Raw genomic sequence first — 18848 nt, 5'->3', positions numbered from 1 at the left:
GCTGCTCAGGAGGAAGGTGATCAGACTGTTGGAGAGGCTGTCAACCACACCGACACTGCCCCTGTTAAGGAGAACTAAGTGCTGACCTTGCTCATTTTGTCTAGCATACTCACGGCCAACCTGAATTACAGTAGATACTCAGTTACGCCCCCCTCGTTTATGGCCATGTGTATGCCTTTTGCTAGCAAACTTCCCAAAGGCTTGGTATTGTAATATATTAACTCTAGCTCTTATGATTATGGTTTTTCTTGAGGAATATGGCATTGTTGATTGGTAGCGCATGTTCCTAGGAAATATCTATGTCCCTTTTGCCTTTGTGGCTCCAAACTAATGGTCACACCGTTGTAATATATGGCTAATACATGTGTCACTTATGGCTTCTTAGTCACAACCCTTTGTCCATTGTATGAGACATGCAAAATGACTAAAATATAAACAACCTGTTGTACGCATGTCAGTACTTTGGTCAATTATATATTTTGCATCATATTTGTTATAATGTCAGGTGCTGAAGCAAAGAAGCTAGTGCAGAATGATACACCCAGTTTTGATTGAAATCTGTATAGTAGCCGTGTTTGATGATGGTTGTTCACTTTTACTACATGGATATGTGATTATCTGTGTGTGTGTGTCTGCTGAATTATTAAGAGCGTGTAGTTTAATGCTTTGATTTGTCCAACACCTTTATCAATTCCGAGCATAACAATCAGTAACAGGTCGTTATTTTATCTTTAATTCAAAGTCATTTCTTAAATGTTTAACACTTGTTGTTGGATCTTTGATTCTGATATTCATTGTTCTCGTATTAAAAAATTCTCTTGCAGATTTCAGAAACTATGAGTTTATAGCTTAAGAAAAGGAGAAGTCAAGCCAAATAAAAGGAGCATATGAAATCATACACATTCTAAAGGAGCATATGGTCTCAAGGTATGTTTCCCTTGTTGTTGCTATATCACACTATACTTCTACAGTTGTCGTTGTTATTTTTCACCCTGGGACCATGTTGTATCTGTTCTTTCAACATCTTGGTTCTAAAATGACCATCAATTACGAGTGAAGATGTAGCCTTGAACTTATGTTACACTGGAAATATCGTAATCTGTTGAGAACCCACTTTTGTAGGAATCGTACAAGAGGATGCAAAGGGAAGGAGAACAACCGATTCCAAAACTATCTTGGAGGAATACATATACTCAACCAGAGAAAAGGTTCCTAATTTAATTTGATTTGTTCCATGTTGCTGAAAATACAGGTTTTTAGTTGATTTATTTCATGGTTGCATCAATAGTGGGATGATTTCTTTCATGACAATGGAAGCGAAACATAAATTTATGTGTTCATAGGACCGGTTCTAGGTGGATCATATAAGCAGTTAAGAAAACATAATTGTGTTCTCATAGACCATAGTTGTATGATAGCCATGTAGGTGTCATAATGAACTATAAAGGCCAGGCACTTTCTGGTGTATTTCAATTTCTTCTTTAGTATAGCTTGCCTATTTGGTTAAACCATCAATGGCCGGGTTTCTTGGACTATGTGAGGCTTGCTTCTGTTTGGTCCTTCTGCTTGACATTTTCACCCAAACATATGTATTTGAACAGACTGACCCTTCTGGGGTTTTCTCACCTTGGTTGTCAAAATCACTCTGGTGCAGTGGTAGTGCCCTGGTTTCTTGCAGGAACATTCCACTTGTTCACACATTCTACTGAAATTATGTTTCCATGTGTATGGTGTACTACTGTAGGATTATATCAGTGCAACTGTCCTTAGAAAGTGTTTGATTGGTTCTTGTAAAAGAGTTGGGGATAACCAACAATATGGTAAAGTTAAACCATGTATTACACTATTACTGTCCTAACATTACGGGTCATTTTCCACATGATCCATTTTACTTGTGCTTCCAGATGAGAGTCGGTACATCGAAACTGATGTATCTCCTCTGCTTTGCCTTTAGGTAGTATAAATTTCATGTTTGCTTGAGTAAATATAGCTTCTGTCAGATAAAGATGAACTTTTTTTGTGAACTTCACCTATCCAGACTGTAACCTGTGTGCAGGTTTCTTGGTGCTGGCACTGCAGTATGGCAAGATTGGGCTATCTAGACTGTAACCTGTGGAACTACTGCAGATTGGGCTGTGCAGATTTCCAAACTACAGTTCCTGGCATTTGGACAGTATGTGGCTCTTTATTCCTTTGTTATGGTTTCATGCAGAGAATAAGGATATAGTGTCTCCTGCTTTCGAGTCTAACTAAAAAGTTTGACCAAAATGTTAAAGCCAATTAGCCAATCGTGCATAGAGACTCTTGAATTGTTAATTTGGTATTTTTGTTGTCTTGCATTTTTATCGAACTCGTCTTTTTGGAACTTAGGAAGATTGTTCTTGCTGGTTTAAGTATGTCATGGAAGTAGCTGTTTAAGAATGTCATGGAACTCATCTTTTTTGGGACTGACGAAGATCGTTTTTTTTACTGACTGTGATGAGAAAGCAGATGAAGCATTTTAGAGATTTACTATTTATGTATCATCAACTACATTTCTTGGACAAGGTTTATCCACTAGGCAATAGTTTTAGAATTCTACGAATTTACCCTCGCACTTTGCCCCCGGCTTTCTCCATACGGCTTTTATGCAATTTTTTTTTATCCCTTGGGGGACCGTGCGCGCTAGCGCACGGTCCAACAACTAGTTTTACACAAATCTCTCTTTCGTTACATTATCCATCTACTACTTGCAACTGTTACATATCTTGACAGAGGATTTCTATTTCATAATCCCGAGTTTGTTTTACTTAAATTAACTAACGGTAACTTTTGTGTAAGACCGCCTTACCGGAAAGACCATTTTGATTTCTTAACTAATTGGTTCCATTGCTTAACTAATTAATTCTAATGCTTTACTAATTAGTTTCATTGTTTAACTAATTAGTTTCGGTGCTTAACTAATTAGTTTCAGTGTTTAACTAATTAATTTCATTGCTTAACTTATATGACACCAAAGTGATCTTTTGTGTAAGACCATCTTATATAAAAGTTTGTAATCAACTAATCATAAACCCCCATAAATTCTATCTTCGTCAACTAAACATAAACCTCCACAAATTCTATCTTCACCAACTAATAATTTGATTTGTAGGTGTCTCTCTATCAACGCCCTTTTCTAATTAAAATGTGACTAATAAGTCATCATCACCAATTTGCAAATTATTGAGCAAATATCCAACAGTACAATAGATTTTCGCTAGATAAGCTAGACTAAAGAAGTGTGAATAATGGAGAGCAGAGAGAAATGAATAGGTCAAAAATGGATAGGGCCCAACAAAAGACGAAAGAGCTCGAGAATTTTCACCGTACAACCCGTTATTCATTCCTTGAGTGTTTTAGGGACATATGTTCATATATACAAGATCAAAGCACGTGGAAAATTGAAGTTGTGGTTGTACTACCATGTGATATGATACAACCAGTTAACAGGCTTAAACCGAAAATTGCAAGAAAACCTATAGCATCGGAGAAGAAAAAGAATATTTTTTTTGTGTTAGCACCGGTTCACCCTTAGGGCTAGCTAAATCGGATTCGGGGCAAGTTCTGGGTGGTTAGGTTTCATTCCCCTCTCAATTGTTGTTGCGGGGGATTGAACACGAGTTCTCCCTACCAAATTCAGCCCCAATCACCACTAAACCAACAAGCATTTGGTAGGAGAAAAAGAATATGGGATGGTGTTTCATTGTTTTAGTTAATGAGTTGTTGCACGCATGTCTCGTAATATTTACTTGTAAAAGCTTCAATCTATTATAAATAAACTACAATATTGTACAAAATCGATCCATCGAAAAAACAATTATGCATTTCCCTTTCATATGGTTTTGTGTTCTAAGTGCTGTCCTAATTAACATTACTTTGGCCAGAAGACAAAGAATCACTACGAAATCATACAAAAGTCTAAATTAAATGAACGAAAAGAGGCATATATGCATTTTGGCCTAATTAGTAATTACCCAATCGTATTACATGTCTAATACGACCAACCATATAGTGTTAAAACAGTTTGATTAGCGGTTTTTAAGAATTATTAATTTCTTTTGTTAAACATAGTTTGTAGCATCATAGCTTAGCTAAACAACTTTAAATAACCAAAATTGCAATTTATTTTGAAACCACAAACCAACCAAACCGATAAAATAAAGTTTGATTTGCGATTTGTGCGTGGGCGGTTCAGACCATACTAAAATCTAAACATGAGACAGATTTATGATCTAGTCTCTTTTCATTTATTTTTGGTTCTACTACGTACGAGGAGTTCCTACTGCATTCGGCGAGGTAATCTCCCGTGGGAGTTTGCATGGATACCTAGATGGGTAGCATCCCTCCTAATTGAGATTTTTTCCATTTCTAAGGCTCGAACCCGATACCTTGGTTAAGGAGTAAGAGGCCTTTAACCACTCATATCAACCTCAATTGGTAGTCTCTTTTCTTTTAAACTTAATTACTGTTCAATTCAATTATATGATTGAGTATCAAAATCTTACTTACTTCTCTAACCTAACATGTGCGGGATTTCTCACAATCTAAACTTCACTAGTCCTCATAATGACCCCTAATCCCCAATTAGCACTACAAGAAATTATACCAATAACGACGGGAAATCCCGTCGCTGAAGGCCAATAATGGTTGATTAATGACGGGATTTCCTGTCGCGAACCCGTCATAAAAAGGGGTCGTCATTAATTGAAAATCTCGTCGTTAATCCGTCGTAAAAGACATTTGTGACGGTTTTTTCCGTATTTGTTTGGTTGTTAGTCCCGTCGTAAAAGGCTTTTGCCACAGGAATTTCGACCCGATTAAAAATACAAATTCTTATAGTGCAGTAATAGATTGAGTTTATGGGTAGGGCCCATGCTTTAATTTATTATGATCTTTTTGTAATTTTCATACAATCATTTAATTTGTACGCTTATAAAACAAAGTAATTTTCAAATGTGACGTAGGCGGGTCGAATGAGAATGACGGTAATGACCCATTACTTTTAATTGTTGCTCCAGGATTGGAAATTCTTCATTATTAAGAACTTAAGGGGCCGTTTGGTTCACCGGGGTAAAGGGACTGAGATCAACAAAGGGTTAGGAAAGGAATGTAAAACAAATCTCTTAGATTTAATTTAAGAGTTGTTTGTTTGAACATCTCCAAGGGAAATAACAATTCCACCACCAGTCCCCCACCCCCACTACTACAATCCGACGACCTCCGGGCTCCTTCATTTGTTCCGACTCGATTCGTGACTTCCTCTCTCCCCCGACCCGTTGACCTCCGGAAGTATCTAACGGAAACTCGTCGAGGGTGGTCAACCTCCGAATCGTCGACTTCCAGCAACAGTCGACTACGAGCAATCGTCGAATCGTCGGCAACCGTCGACCATATCTAAAACGGAAACCGTCGAGCAACCGTCGATCATATATAAAACGGAAACCGTCGAGCAACCGTCGGCAATCGTGGAGCAACAGTCGACCGTCGAATCTTAGTGGAAAGGGTTGGTTAAGGGGTTGGTCATGGTGGACGTGGTGGTGTATTGATGGCTCAGGAAAGGAAATGCCAATACCTAGGGGGGTGGAGAATCAATATAGTGGGATTTGAGGGAATCAAGGGGGTAACGAGATGAAATAGCATTACAAACAACAACAAAGGGATCCATCTGATTCTCGTTCCCTTTCCTGAATACCCCCAACCAAACGATCCCTTATTAATATTATTATTATTTTCCAAGTGGAACCAAAATTATTAATTTTCCCTGTCAAATATTTATGCTTATTTTCATTGTCAAAACAACATAAATGAAGTGAGACTATTATCTTGTAATTATTTACTTGTAAGTTTTTAAAATTATTCCGACTTTTTTATAACTCGGTCACTTTAAAAGAATTTCCACTTTTTTAAGTTTCTTTTTAAGATGATCGAAATTATATGGTATATGATATTTGTCCGGATATAATACTAGTGTGATATGTCAGCTGCAATAAGTAATTTCAAATTAACCCTAATTAATTAAGAAATACGAACTCGATAGGAAATACGCAGTACATGCATATTCATTAAAATAAATTTATGTGAATGATCATTCTAACACTCAAATCGATCTCTACCAAAAATTATATTATTACGATGACATGTTCTCTCCATTACGATTGGATAATTAACCGTCACAACCCGTCGTGAAAGGAGTTTTCATAATTAACCTAAAAGCTGTTGTGAAAAGAAATTGAAATAGGATCGTTAGTAAATTTCATGGGCTGAATTATGATCCAAATATATACCTTATCGAAGAATCTTTCACAAAAAGGATCGAGTTTCTGTCACTAATTGTAGATTTATAGGTCGTTAAATTGTTAATGGACTTATTTTTTAATAAATCCAATCCAAACTACTGTATTGCCGCCTGTAATCGGTTTTCTTTAGTCGGAAAACGTCAACATCATTGGGGATTGGCTGTAATGCATGACACAACTACGCTCGTGGATTTATCGTAAAGTTAGCTGCCATGCATAGATATGAATCTACGATGAGGCCAATCAACCTTTTGGGAATGAAGTTGGCCAAACATCATTTTTCTACCTTCAAACTTTTTAACCAATAAATCCATTATTGCATGCTTTTTAAAATCAACATACGTCTTATCTATTTTATTCAACTTTTATACAATAAGTGTATTTTATTTGACTTTCAACAATTTTAACGGCTCACGTACCTCACTACTATCCACTATATATACTTCCCCTCTACTACTACTTCACTTATAGAATCATCACTATTATAGCAAGTACGTACTAAAAATGGAGAGTTTCCATAAATATACAAATGTTATTGCATTTCTCTTCTTGTTTTTCTCTAGCCCTCTCACTTTAGCCCTTCAAGTTGGGTTTTATAGTAAAACATGTCCGAACGCCGAAACTATAGTTCAGCAGGTGGTGCAACAGAGGTTTGCGGCGGATAAGTCTGTTGCTGCAGCCTTGCTTCGTATGCATTTTCATGATTGCTTTGTTAGGGTACGTAAGAAAACACACTTTTTTTTGAATTGTCACGATTGTTATTTAAATTTTAGAATTTTTAATACATTATGCAAACTTATCTACAGTAAATAATTTGACTACAATACTTATGGTATTCTTAAATTCATAATTTTTTTGTGTATAAAGGGTCATAGAGTAGGAGATTTGATCCAATTATGATCGAGTTCCAAATTTAACTCTCAATGAGCTCTATTAATAATAAAGTAGTTATCTTTTCCAACTAGCACATAGCTTAGTTGAAAAAAAGCAAGGGATCAAGTTTTAAAATGTAAGCTGTTAAAAAAAAAGTTTTAAAAATGTATGATGTGTCCAAGATTCAAATCATGTGAAAAACACAACCGACCCTGATATATTGACCTTTTGATACATATAAGGTGACTTACCTATTTCTTGAAGCTCGAGTGGTCGGGCGGTGGGATTTTAAGGTGAGGCTTTTGCCTTAATATAATTATTGTCCGATAGATTTATGTGTATCTTACTATCTTAGATACGAAGTATGTGATATAATAGAAGTTGACGATGAAGCATAATAAACCTATGATACGTAGATATCTACCTCCTTTCTCTGGTTAATTAGTTGCTATGTTTCCGTTTTCACACTATTCACATAATCTACTTACAGGGTTGTGATGCATCCATATTGATTGACTCAACCTCAACCAACCAAGCTGAAAAGGCCTCAGGCGCAAACGGGTCGGTTCGTGAATTTGCACTCATAGACCAAATCAAGGCCAAACTCGAACAATCATGCCCACAAACGGTTTCTTGTGCAGATATCATAACACTCGCTACTCGAGACTCAGTTGCCCTAGTTGGGGGCCCAAAGTACAACGTCCCAACAGGTAGGCGTGATGGGCTCATCTCAAAATCCAACGAAGTAAACGTTCCAGGCCCATCTTCCACCGTATCCCAGGCCCAACAATCTTTCAAAATAAAAGGGTTAACCATAAACGACATGGTGGTCCTTTTAGGTGGTCACACCGTTGGTATAACTCATTGTAGTTTCATTAGTGATAGGTTAACCAACTTCCAAGGGACCGGAGCTCCGGACCCTACTATGAACAAGACGTTGCTTACGCAGCTTAAGGGAACTTGCGGGGCAAACCCGAGCGCGGATCCTAGTATTTTCCTTGACCAGAAGACACCATTTGTGTTTGATAACGAATACTATAACCAGCTTAAGAGTAACAATGGCGTGTTACAAATTGATCAAGAGTTAGCCGTGGATCCCTTAAGCTCTACGTTGGTTAATAATATGGCAGCAAATAATGCTGGATTTGTACAAAACTTTGCAAAAGCCATGGTTAAAATGGGGGGTATCCAAGTTCTTCAAGGGACTGCTGGTGAAATTAGGACAAATTGTAGGGTCTTTAATAAGAATTAAAAGGCCGAAATTAAATTACTTTTATCGTTGACTTGTTCTATGACATACATCTCTAATACTCCCTCCGTCCCATAATATAGTGCCCGTTTGACCAAAATCACGGTTATTAAGGTAAAGGATAACATTGATAATAAAAACAATAATGATTTGTACTTTCAAGATAAAGTACATGTTAGTTGGCAAAAATGGAGAGATAAATTATAGATTAAAGGTGTGTACATAATAAATAGGCCTAAAAAGGACAAAAATCAAGCACAAGGGTTGAATAAAAGTCAAAAAGTACAATTTTCAAAGTAAAAATTAATGGTTTAAAATAGAAATAGGCACATCATTTAGGGACACCATTTTAGGAAAACAGGCACTATATTATGGGACGGAGGAAGTACCTCGTAAGGAGATAAGTGTAATATTTCGTGAATTACAGAATTCTAATTATTCACTTTCGAAATTACGCATTTATCCTTTTTTATCGATTGGTTAAATCTAAAATTTAAAATGCCCATTTGTAGTTAATATACGTAGTACGTACTAGGAAAATGGGCAGGACCGTAACGTAATACTACGTATATATAAGGATGAACTCTAGATAAGCTGGGAGTTATAAAGTTCCTGCGGAAGAACTAGAACTCCAGATGAGCTAGAGGAACTCCGAAAGAGAAGCAACAGTTCCTGAGTGGAAACACGAATAGAAGAAGTCTGGAGCGTATGAGTTTACATTCCAGGCTTCAATGTAAAGGAACTCGTGCCTGAGGAACAACCATTATTGTTCCTGCGGAGCACTTGTTCATGAGGAACAACCAATATGCGGAGCACTTGATCCTGAGGAACAACCATTGTTCCTGAGGAGCACTTGTTGTTGGAGTCCTAGTGAAAGTGCAAAAGAAAATGAGTGGAAAAAAGTGGGAATGTAAAAAGTCCCACATGGGAAAAATGAGTGAAAAAAAGTGGGAATATGAAAAGTTCCACATGGGAAATACGCCAACTTCATTTATTTTTTATATTTGGGGACTTAAGGGAAACATTTTTTTTTCAAAGCATGAGAGTGGCATGGGTGGACAAACAACACACGCGCGTCGGTCGGCCGTGTCGGGCTCGGGCCTTGGGCCTTGGCGAATGCGGTTCGCGGGCGTGGGGTGGTTCTGTGGTCTGGGTTATTCTTTTTGGTCAGAAGTGGTTTCTTATTAATTCTAAACGGTTAGGAGAATTAATCAACCCATTAAATATTATAACTGCTCAATTACTCCACCCACTAATCGTGTAACCACCCACTACTTCCACTACTAGCAGTTTATGACTGTTACTGGCTTCTTATAAATAGTTCCTCTTTCGTTTTCCATAAACACATAATACACAGAAACTGTTTCTCAATTCTCTCTCTCAAACACTCTTCTGTTCTGGGCAAATATTCTGATCTCCAATCGAGTCTTGTGAGTGCACACAAGTCTCGATGTCGTGTTAACCCTGGAGGACAACCGCAAGCGTTCTACTGCACCGAGGTAGCGCAGAATTGTCTTAGAGCAGTGGTTCGTCTACGACGCAACAATCATTCTAAATCAGTCACCTCGTTCATCACGGTATTGAGATAAGTTTATTCTAATTATATTCCAATTATACTATTGTTGCAACATTATTCTTTTATGTTATTAAATCGCAACAATCTACAAGATAGTTGGTTGATGTTGTGTATGTTTTATGATATTGTTGCTATAAAAATATATCTCTTTAATTTTGTGGATACATTATTTATGTTGGCGATCGAGGAGGAAAATCATCGTACCAATTTTTTATTAGATAGTGGAAAATCATAGAGTTCATATTTCAATTCCGGCAGTTGTATTTCTAGTCGCACGCGAGGAGTAATAAATCTAGGTATCTATTCATATGTTTCCTACGATGCTATTCTTAATTAATGGAGGCAGGGTTAGTGTTAAGAATTAAGGGTTTTCGCTCGATTTGGTTCGTTTGTGTCTTAATTTATTTATGAATTAATTATTTTAATGTCATTGATTTGCTTGTTGACCAATTAAATTGATGCATTGTCATTGGAAATTCCATTCTTCACTAGAAATAACTAAAGGAGTTAGGTTATAGAGTTGTGGAGTTTCTCTCGGCAGGATAATTTATTTACGTTTCCAATTTTTCATATTCTGTTTGCTGATTATGGTCCTTCTCGGTTTTAATTTCTTTTAATACAATTCCTATATGGTATTTCATAATAATGTCCAAGACTATCTTTAATGTTCTTTTATTTTTTGGATTTTTTCTAGTAGCACATATTTCTAGAATATGAAGTATGTATTTTATGACTACCAGTTGATTCATTATATTTCGTAGTATCGTGATTGGGTCTTTTTCTTATGGAGTTGTAATATCATATGGGCTCGTTTATAGGAAATCAGTTACAAATTGTGGCATGTGCCGATGTGTATCATTAAGAATTTGAAGGAAGTACTATCTTCTATTCTGTTCATAAGTTATAGTCACTATTCCTGTTTGTTTAAAATATTAGTGGCTGCGTTGAAATTTGGTTGGATTTTTTTTTTCTTTCTTGGAATTTGTCAATAGGTTATGATTTAACCAATTTGCTTCAAGTGAGGGCTATAATGTATCCCTTTTGATAGGAAGGTGTCAGTTTGATTGAATTGTCTAAAAATAGAAATCTTGGTTTTAATTTGTGTTATGCGGCAAATTTGCAATGCTATTAGGGGTTAATAATTTGAAGGCTACTTAGACCCTGTTTAGTTCACCTTATTTTAGGACCTTATTACTTATTTCAGATCTAATCAGATGAGATCAGATCAGATCAGAAAAAATAAGTTCAGATCAGATTAGAAAAAATAAGTTCAGATCAGATCATATCAGATCAGATTATTATTATTATTATTATTATTATTATTATTATTATTATTATTATTATTATTATTATTATTACTATTGGTATATGTTTATATCATTGTTATTATATTTAATATTTTATTACTATTATTGCTTTAATAAAAAATAATGTTGTTGTCGGTGCAATTAAAATCTATCATTTAAGGCATAAAAAAACATTAACAAAACATTCAAATTGATCATGTCCAAATTAAAACCATTAAGTCCAGGTTAGAAACGATATGATCAGGTCATGTCCATATCAGAACTGATTTTTATAGATCAGAACCATTATATATCCAGACTAGAACTGATAGGATCAGATAATATCCAGATCATAACTGATCTGTATAGATCATGTCCAGATCATGTTCAAATCTGCAAAGATCTTATCTACATCAGAACTGATCCTTACAGAACCAATATGTTCAGATCAAAATCGATTTGTACAGATCATGTCCAGATCAAAATCGATATGTCCAAATTATAACTTGTCTAGATATCAACTCTATACAGATTATGTTCAGATCAGAATTGATCTGCAAAGATCATGTCCAGATCAGAACTAGTCTGTACAGATCATGACCCGATCAGAACTGATCTGTACAGATCATGACCAGATCAGAACTAATCTGTACAGATCATGACCAGATCAGAACTGATCTATACAGATCATGTCCTGGTCAGAACTGATCTATACAGATCATGTCTAGATCAGAACTGTACTGTACATATCATGTCCAGATCAGAACTGATCTGTACAGATCATGTCCAGATCAGAACCGATCTGTACAGATCATGTCTAGATCAAAACTGAACTGTACATATCATGTCCAGATCAGAACTAATTTGTATAGATCATGTCCAGATCATAACTAAACTGTACATATCATGTACAGATCAGAACTAATCTGTACAGATCATGTCCAGATTAGAACTGATCATGTCCAGTTCATAACTTATATGTACAAATCATGTATAGATCAGAACCGATCTGTATATATCATATCCAGATCATAACTTATATGTCTAAATCATAACCAATCTATCTAGATCATGTATAGGTCTATCTAATATAAGGAATAGTTAAATCATGAGCAAAGTCAAGTAAATAATAACAATATTATAAATTTGTGTAACATTTATTTTACACGTAAGTCGTTTAATATTAATAAATGTAGATTTTTGTTTAAACTTAATTCAGAAGAATCAGATCAGATCAGATCAGACCAGATCAGATCAGATCAGATCAGACCAGATCAGATCACATCAGACCAGACCAGATCAGATCAGATCAGATCAGAAAAAATAAGTTCAGATCAGATCAGATCAGAAAAAATAAGTTCAGATCAGACCAGACCAGATCAGATCAGATCAGATCAGGAAAAATAAGGTGAACTAAACAGGGCCTTAATCAAGATGGTTTATGAAAAAGTAATGAGTGGAGAATATGTGACTTTGGACTATTGGAGACACCATCGTCTAAAGGTTTTCACAAATCAGGATTACTGGAGATATCTTTTTGTGTTAAATGACTTAAGTTGTTGGCTTGCATGACTTCTTGTGATGCGGCTCTTTGTTAGCAAGGTCGTGCATCTATATGGCTACCGGTTGCAATTATACAATAGTACGAGTTAGGGACTTGAAAAAAAAAAAGGTTCGTAATACAACTACAACAATTTGTGCGCTAAAAGAGAAGTTCCTTCATAATTTTAATATGTTCAAGCTTTAATTTATTCACATATTTTATGTACCCACCTCATAGTCTCATGTTAGGTATTTTATTTAATACTCTAGCGGAAAATGTGGGGGATTGAAGTTAAAATTTGAACACTAACTAGTAAGTAAGTTGTGGTACAAAATTGGTAGATAGTAAGATTATGCATGCATGCATATTAGGATCATAGTTGATTCGACTAGCTTTTTACAATGCTAGCAATACTAATAAGTAGCTTATATATGTACTACTTGGCGAGAAGGTGCAATGATGAGAGAATATCCATCAGGCACGGTAGTAAAGAAGTCTCTACTCACTTTATAATTTATATTTGTCAAATTATTATTTTTCATATATGTTCCGTTCGTGCCCCTTCTTATGCTCATACTTATTTTGATAATTGTTGTCGTGCAATGTGGGGGTAAGTTAATATTTGAGCCTAACTGTTGACTTAATTTAGTGAGTATGATTGTGAAACTACTAAAGTGTCATTGTAGGAACCCAAGTAGTAGTATGAGTAGTTTCTAAAAACTACACTTTATCGTTGGCTTCTATTGTTTAAATCAATTGCTGGTGTGTGCATTATTATATGCCTTGTGATTTGCGATGCTCGTATATTGTAGATTTACATACGTTTGCTACTTTAGGTCGATGAGGCTAAAGTTTTAATTTCTTAAGCCAATGTGAAAGTTTGAGGTGAAAGATCTATAAGATACTTGATGACCTAGTAAGGCTAATGGGTTAGTACATGTACATTTAATCTTATTCTAATTATGAAGAGAAAAGCTTGGTGTCAAATATCTAGTATAGACCAGTTACGATTCTAGTATACTATCGTTGATTGTTTTGAGGAAAGCATTCTCAAAATAATCTGCTAATGTGATTGTAAGTCCAATGTGGCGATTATTTTCTCTTGACTTGATATTTCCTTGCAGTAAAGATCGTTTGTCTGTACAATCATACCACTATAGTAAATTTATTTTTCACTAGGTGATAGTGTACGTGATACTATGAGAAGATATAAAGCATAAGTATGTTGTACTTTACACTATGAAATTGAGTTTTGAAGGAAATAGTGCCCTTAGTCCAAGTATGCATATAATATTAAGTCTAATAAATGCGGTTCAGTATTAATTAACAAGTTAATAATTCAGTGAGATCAAGTGAGCTGAATGCCTAGCTAGAGGCCGCTTCAGTTCAAGTGGAATTAATGATATTAATCCACAGCTTACTCTTGACTGAACCCGTAGGGTCACACAAATAGTACGTAAATGGATCAAGTATTTAATGGCATTAAATACTCCATCTATGGATATTCGGAATCGACGGATCTTGGTTCCAATGGGAGCTGAGATCGTCAAAGGCAAGCAAATGAATACTCCGGAAACGGTGATATTGCCGGAAACGGAAATATGAATCGTATCGGAAAAATAAATATTATCCAAAGTCGTAGATGTTGCCGGAAACGGAAACATGGTACGTATCGGAAAATATTAATGGAAATGGAAATATTGCCGGAATCGGAAATATTGCCGGAAACGGAAATATTGTCTGAATCGGAAATATTATCGGAATCGGAAAATAATTCCGAAAACGGAAATATTAAATATTTGTTCGAAACGGAAATTAATTCCGGAATCGGAAATGATAAATATTGTTCGTACCGGAAATGAATTCCGTAATCGGGATATTAATCGGAAGCGCATCGTACGAATTAGCATCGGACGAGCTTGCTAGACGAAGGCCCAGCACGAAGCCAGGCCCACGTCCAGCAAGGGAAACACGCGCCACAACACGCCAGCCCAAGGCTGCGCCAGGCCCACCGCAAGGCAGGCCCAGCGCGCGCCCAAGGCTGCGGCAGTCGTGGGCTCCGTGGCAATTGGGCTGCGTTGCTCGGGCTGTGCGCGCGCGCATGGCGCCCCTCGTGGGCTACTGTGCGTGCGTGTGTGTTTGTGTTCACATACGAAACCTAAAGCGTATAGGATTCGTTTAATGATTAAATTCCTAATCCTAAAAGATAAATTAATTAAATAAGAGTTCTACTAGGATTCTAATTTAATTAATTCGTATCCTAGTAGGATTCCAATTCTCTTTCCATATCCCTATAAATATGTGGCCTGGGTTCACAATTTATAACGAGTTTTTCAAGTATTCAAAGTGACATTTTTAAGAACAAAAATTCAGTCATATTATAGCCCTATAATACCCGAAAATTATAGTACCTTAAGGGCGATTCTAGTTGGTCAATCTTAAGGTGGATCCGGACGTGCTGTGGACTATCTACGGAGGGACGACACTTGGAGTCCTAAAGACTTGTTCTTGTTCGGTTCGGGCGCAGCTAGGGAGGGCACGCTACAAAGTGTATGCACCTAAATTATGTTATATGATTATGTGTAAATAATATGTTTCCTGCCATTATGGTTTTTCCGCATGATTTATGTTTATTCATATGTATCATAACCTAACAGTGGTATCACGAGCCTCTTATTATTTTCATAATCTAAATTCCATGAACATGGTTAAATTTTACAAATTTTCAAAGAATTAAAGGGGTGATTAATTTTCGTAATTAATTGCAAATTGCGTTTATTTAATTATATGTACACAGTTTTTCGGCAGTTTCTTCGTTACTCATCCAAATCGAGTGATTTTTGTGTCAATTCCGCATGTAAAAGGCATTCTAAAATTTTGAAGCCGAACCCAGAATTCCCAAATTCGAAGCCTAACTATGACTTTTCGGAGGTTTTAGTTTTTCGAACGCACAAGTTTGTAAATTTAAGATGTTAAATTAAGTATTTGCGATTCTTGTTGATAAATCTTGAGTTTTTTGATTGACCTACTGTATATGTTTAACAATTATGAATGCCTAGACTTGTTAATTATACAACCTAATTTGTAATTATGATTAATTTGTTGAAATTCGAATAATTTAGAATTGAATTGTTTTTCATAATAAATTAATAATTTAATTAGGTATCCATGATTAAAATCCACCATAACAATTGTTAATTTATGTTAAAATTATAATTTTTATGACCTAGATTTGATTCCATGTTAATCGGAAATTAATTGATTAATAAATTTTCGATTTTTCGCCCTAAAATTATGAAATCAATATGATTTATTACTTCGTCATTAATTTTAAATTAAAAATTTTAAATTTTTATGAAAACGCTCATGAATGTTGCACGCACAAAGCAATGGAAGCTACGTGTTACCCTTAGGGGGTGTTGTATAGTGCGGGCACGCGACGACGAGCAAGGGAGCTCGTCGCCCGTGCGGTACGAATGCAGCGAGCAACAAAGCGTGGCGCGCGCGAAGCAAAGGAGTTGGCCGTGTGTGCTATGCGATGGGCGAGGGGCAAGGCAAGCGAGCAGTCGCGTGTGGGCAGCAAGCGAGTTGCGCCACAGCGCATACTGCCGCGCGCAGCGAGCGCTGGCCTGCGTGCAGCGAGCGCTGGCTCGCGTGCAGTGCCTTGCGAGGGTGAGCAGCAGCAGAAGCGACACAGCACAGAGGCTGCGCGCATCGTGGCCAGCGATGGCTGCGTGTGCGTGTGGCCTATGGCTGTGCGTTGCGTGGTGATGTGCATAGCTTGTGTTACGATTAAATCGTTTTAAATTTTAATTTGAGATTTTCAGTTCATGTAATTTTAATTAATTTTAAAATTAATAATTTAAATTGTTTTCTTGGATTTTAATTTTGAATATTATAATTATTATAAATTTTAATTTATTCTAATTATTTTACTAAAATTAAAAACCTTGATTTAATTTAAATCCAACCGAAAATTAAATTAAATAAGGGGATTCAATTATAAATTTATATGAGCTTTAAATTTTAATTAAATTTGTATGTTTCCGGTTAGACTAGAAATACACTTTTATGTTTAAAATTAGTAAAGCATATGAATTTACTGGTTTAAGTGGGAGCAATTTTAGTCATAAACTCTTGATTAGGTCTACAAATCCTTTAAGGTTAAACAACTTGATTAGAATTAATAAGGACTGAATAATTGGTAGATTATTGGTGCCCTTGATTAATTGCTGCAAATATTTATTTGATGCATAACGTGTTTTACTAACCAGCTATGTGGGCCATTCATGATAATGAATGGGTGAATGGTATATATTGTATATGTACTGTTTTGCAGGTTATGAAGTGACTAGGCTGGCCCAAATAGGATAGAAAATATGGTCTGCGTACCATTAATTTGAATGTAATTGGTCTAAAGTACCAAATTTGTTTTTCAATTCAAATATGGTCTGCGTACCATCAAATAGTTGTAATTAGTTTAATTATAGCTTATCCTATTTGAAGAAAATGGCGCCTCCCACGGGGATTTTCAAGACGGACTTTGAAGTTGAAGCTTCAAGATGAAGTCGGGCCATACTAGATCACATTTATCTTATGCATGTTTTAAGTTATTTATTGCTTTTAAATATGTCTTAAATATGCATGAGATCGAAGCTTGATTATGTTGCATGATTAAGGATTTTAGTTCACTTAAAATTTAACCAACATAGTAAGAGCCTTAAGTTCCAAACTTAAAAATTGAGTTAAAAGGTGCAATGCCAAAATAACACTTACTTGGATATCCTTTTTTCATCGATCTTAGTAATAGTTTTCCGCCATAGCGAGGTGTTACTTATCGATACTAAAGGGGTAAGGAACACAAATAATTGTGAGTACATGTTAGTTTTGGTGAAACTCAACGATATAAGTAAGGAGTCCTTTTATGTTGTGGCAAAATCGATAGGTTTACCTAATAAGTTCTTAGACGTACCTATCAACCAAGAGTAGTTTCTAGACTATTAGCAAAAGGCTTTTGCTTACCTAAAAGATTTTAGAATTGAGTCTAAATACATAATGTGCTTAATTCTTCAATGGTTTTTAGGATCTTGGAATCATTTTATTCACACCTGCCGGAACACATAACTTGAATAAAATGCTTAATGAACATTGAATTATGCATGTATGCTAGAATTTAAGTTTATTAAGAGAAACTGTGAATGATTATTTATTTGTTTATTCTTTTTCAATTGTAGTTTTAATTATGGCAAACAACAATTCATTCAACATTCGATCAATTCTCGAAAAGGAGAAGTTGAGCAGGAAAAACTTCCTTGACTGGAAAAGGAACTTGCAAATAGTTCTTATGCAGGAAGAAAAGGAGTATGTCCTGGAAGAGGCGATGCCCGAAGCCGCAGGCGAAGGAGTCACTCAGGCAGCCCTCAATCGTTGGATTGATGCCAACAAGGATGTGAAATGTCTAATGCTTGCAACCATGAGTGCAGATCTACAGAAAACGTTCATTAACTCAGATGCTTTCACGATCATCAGTGAGTTAAAGAACATGTTCCAAGATCTGGCTCGGGTCGAAAGATTCGAGACTCATAGGAAAATTCTTGAGACCAAGCTTAAGAAAGGCGAGCCCGTAAGTCCACATGTTCTCAAAATGATTGGACTCATTGAGAATATGAGTCGGCTGGATCAGCAATTCTCTCAGGAAATGGCTGTAGACACCATCCTCCATTCTCTTCATAACGGGTATGATCAGTTCAAACTGAACTACAGTATGAATAGTCTGGAAAAAACGCTCACTGAGCTTCACGGTATGCTGAAGACCGCTGAAAAGACGCTCAAAAGCGATAAGCAAGATGTGCTTATGGTGCGTGGGGGCAAGTTCAAGAAATCTAGAAAGAAGAGGAATGCTAAGAAAGGTGGCAACAAGGCCAGCCCAACTAAGAAAACTGGCGCCAAGTCTGAAAAGAGGAAGGTCAATCAACCCACTTCTTAATCTGAATGCTTCTACTGC

At 36.1% G+C, this 18848-nt stretch overlaps 1 protein-coding gene across 1 annotated transcript; it reads left to right on the top strand.

Moving 5' to 3' along the window:
• Nucleotides 1-6779: 6779 nt before the first annotated feature.
• On the top strand, nucleotides 6780-8485 carry LOC110793449 (peroxidase 57-like). Its single transcript, XM_021998323.2, has 2 exons — nucleotides 6780-7034; nucleotides 7681-8485. The coding sequence occupies exons 1-2, from the start codon at nucleotides 6822-6824 to the stop codon at nucleotides 8440-8442; spliced, it is 975 nt and encodes a 324-aa protein (XP_021854015.2). The 5' UTR covers nucleotides 6780-6821; the 3' UTR covers nucleotides 8443-8485.
• Nucleotides 8486-18848: the final 10363 nt, after the last annotated feature.

Source organism: Spinacia oleracea, chromosome 6 (genome assembly GCF_020520425.1).
Source record: "Spinacia oleracea cultivar Varoflay chromosome 6, BTI_SOV_V1, whole genome shotgun sequence".
NCBI lineage: Eukaryota > Viridiplantae > Streptophyta > Magnoliopsida > Caryophyllales > Amaranthaceae > Spinacia > Spinacia oleracea.
This window is presented reverse-complemented; position numbering and strand designations above follow the sequence as displayed.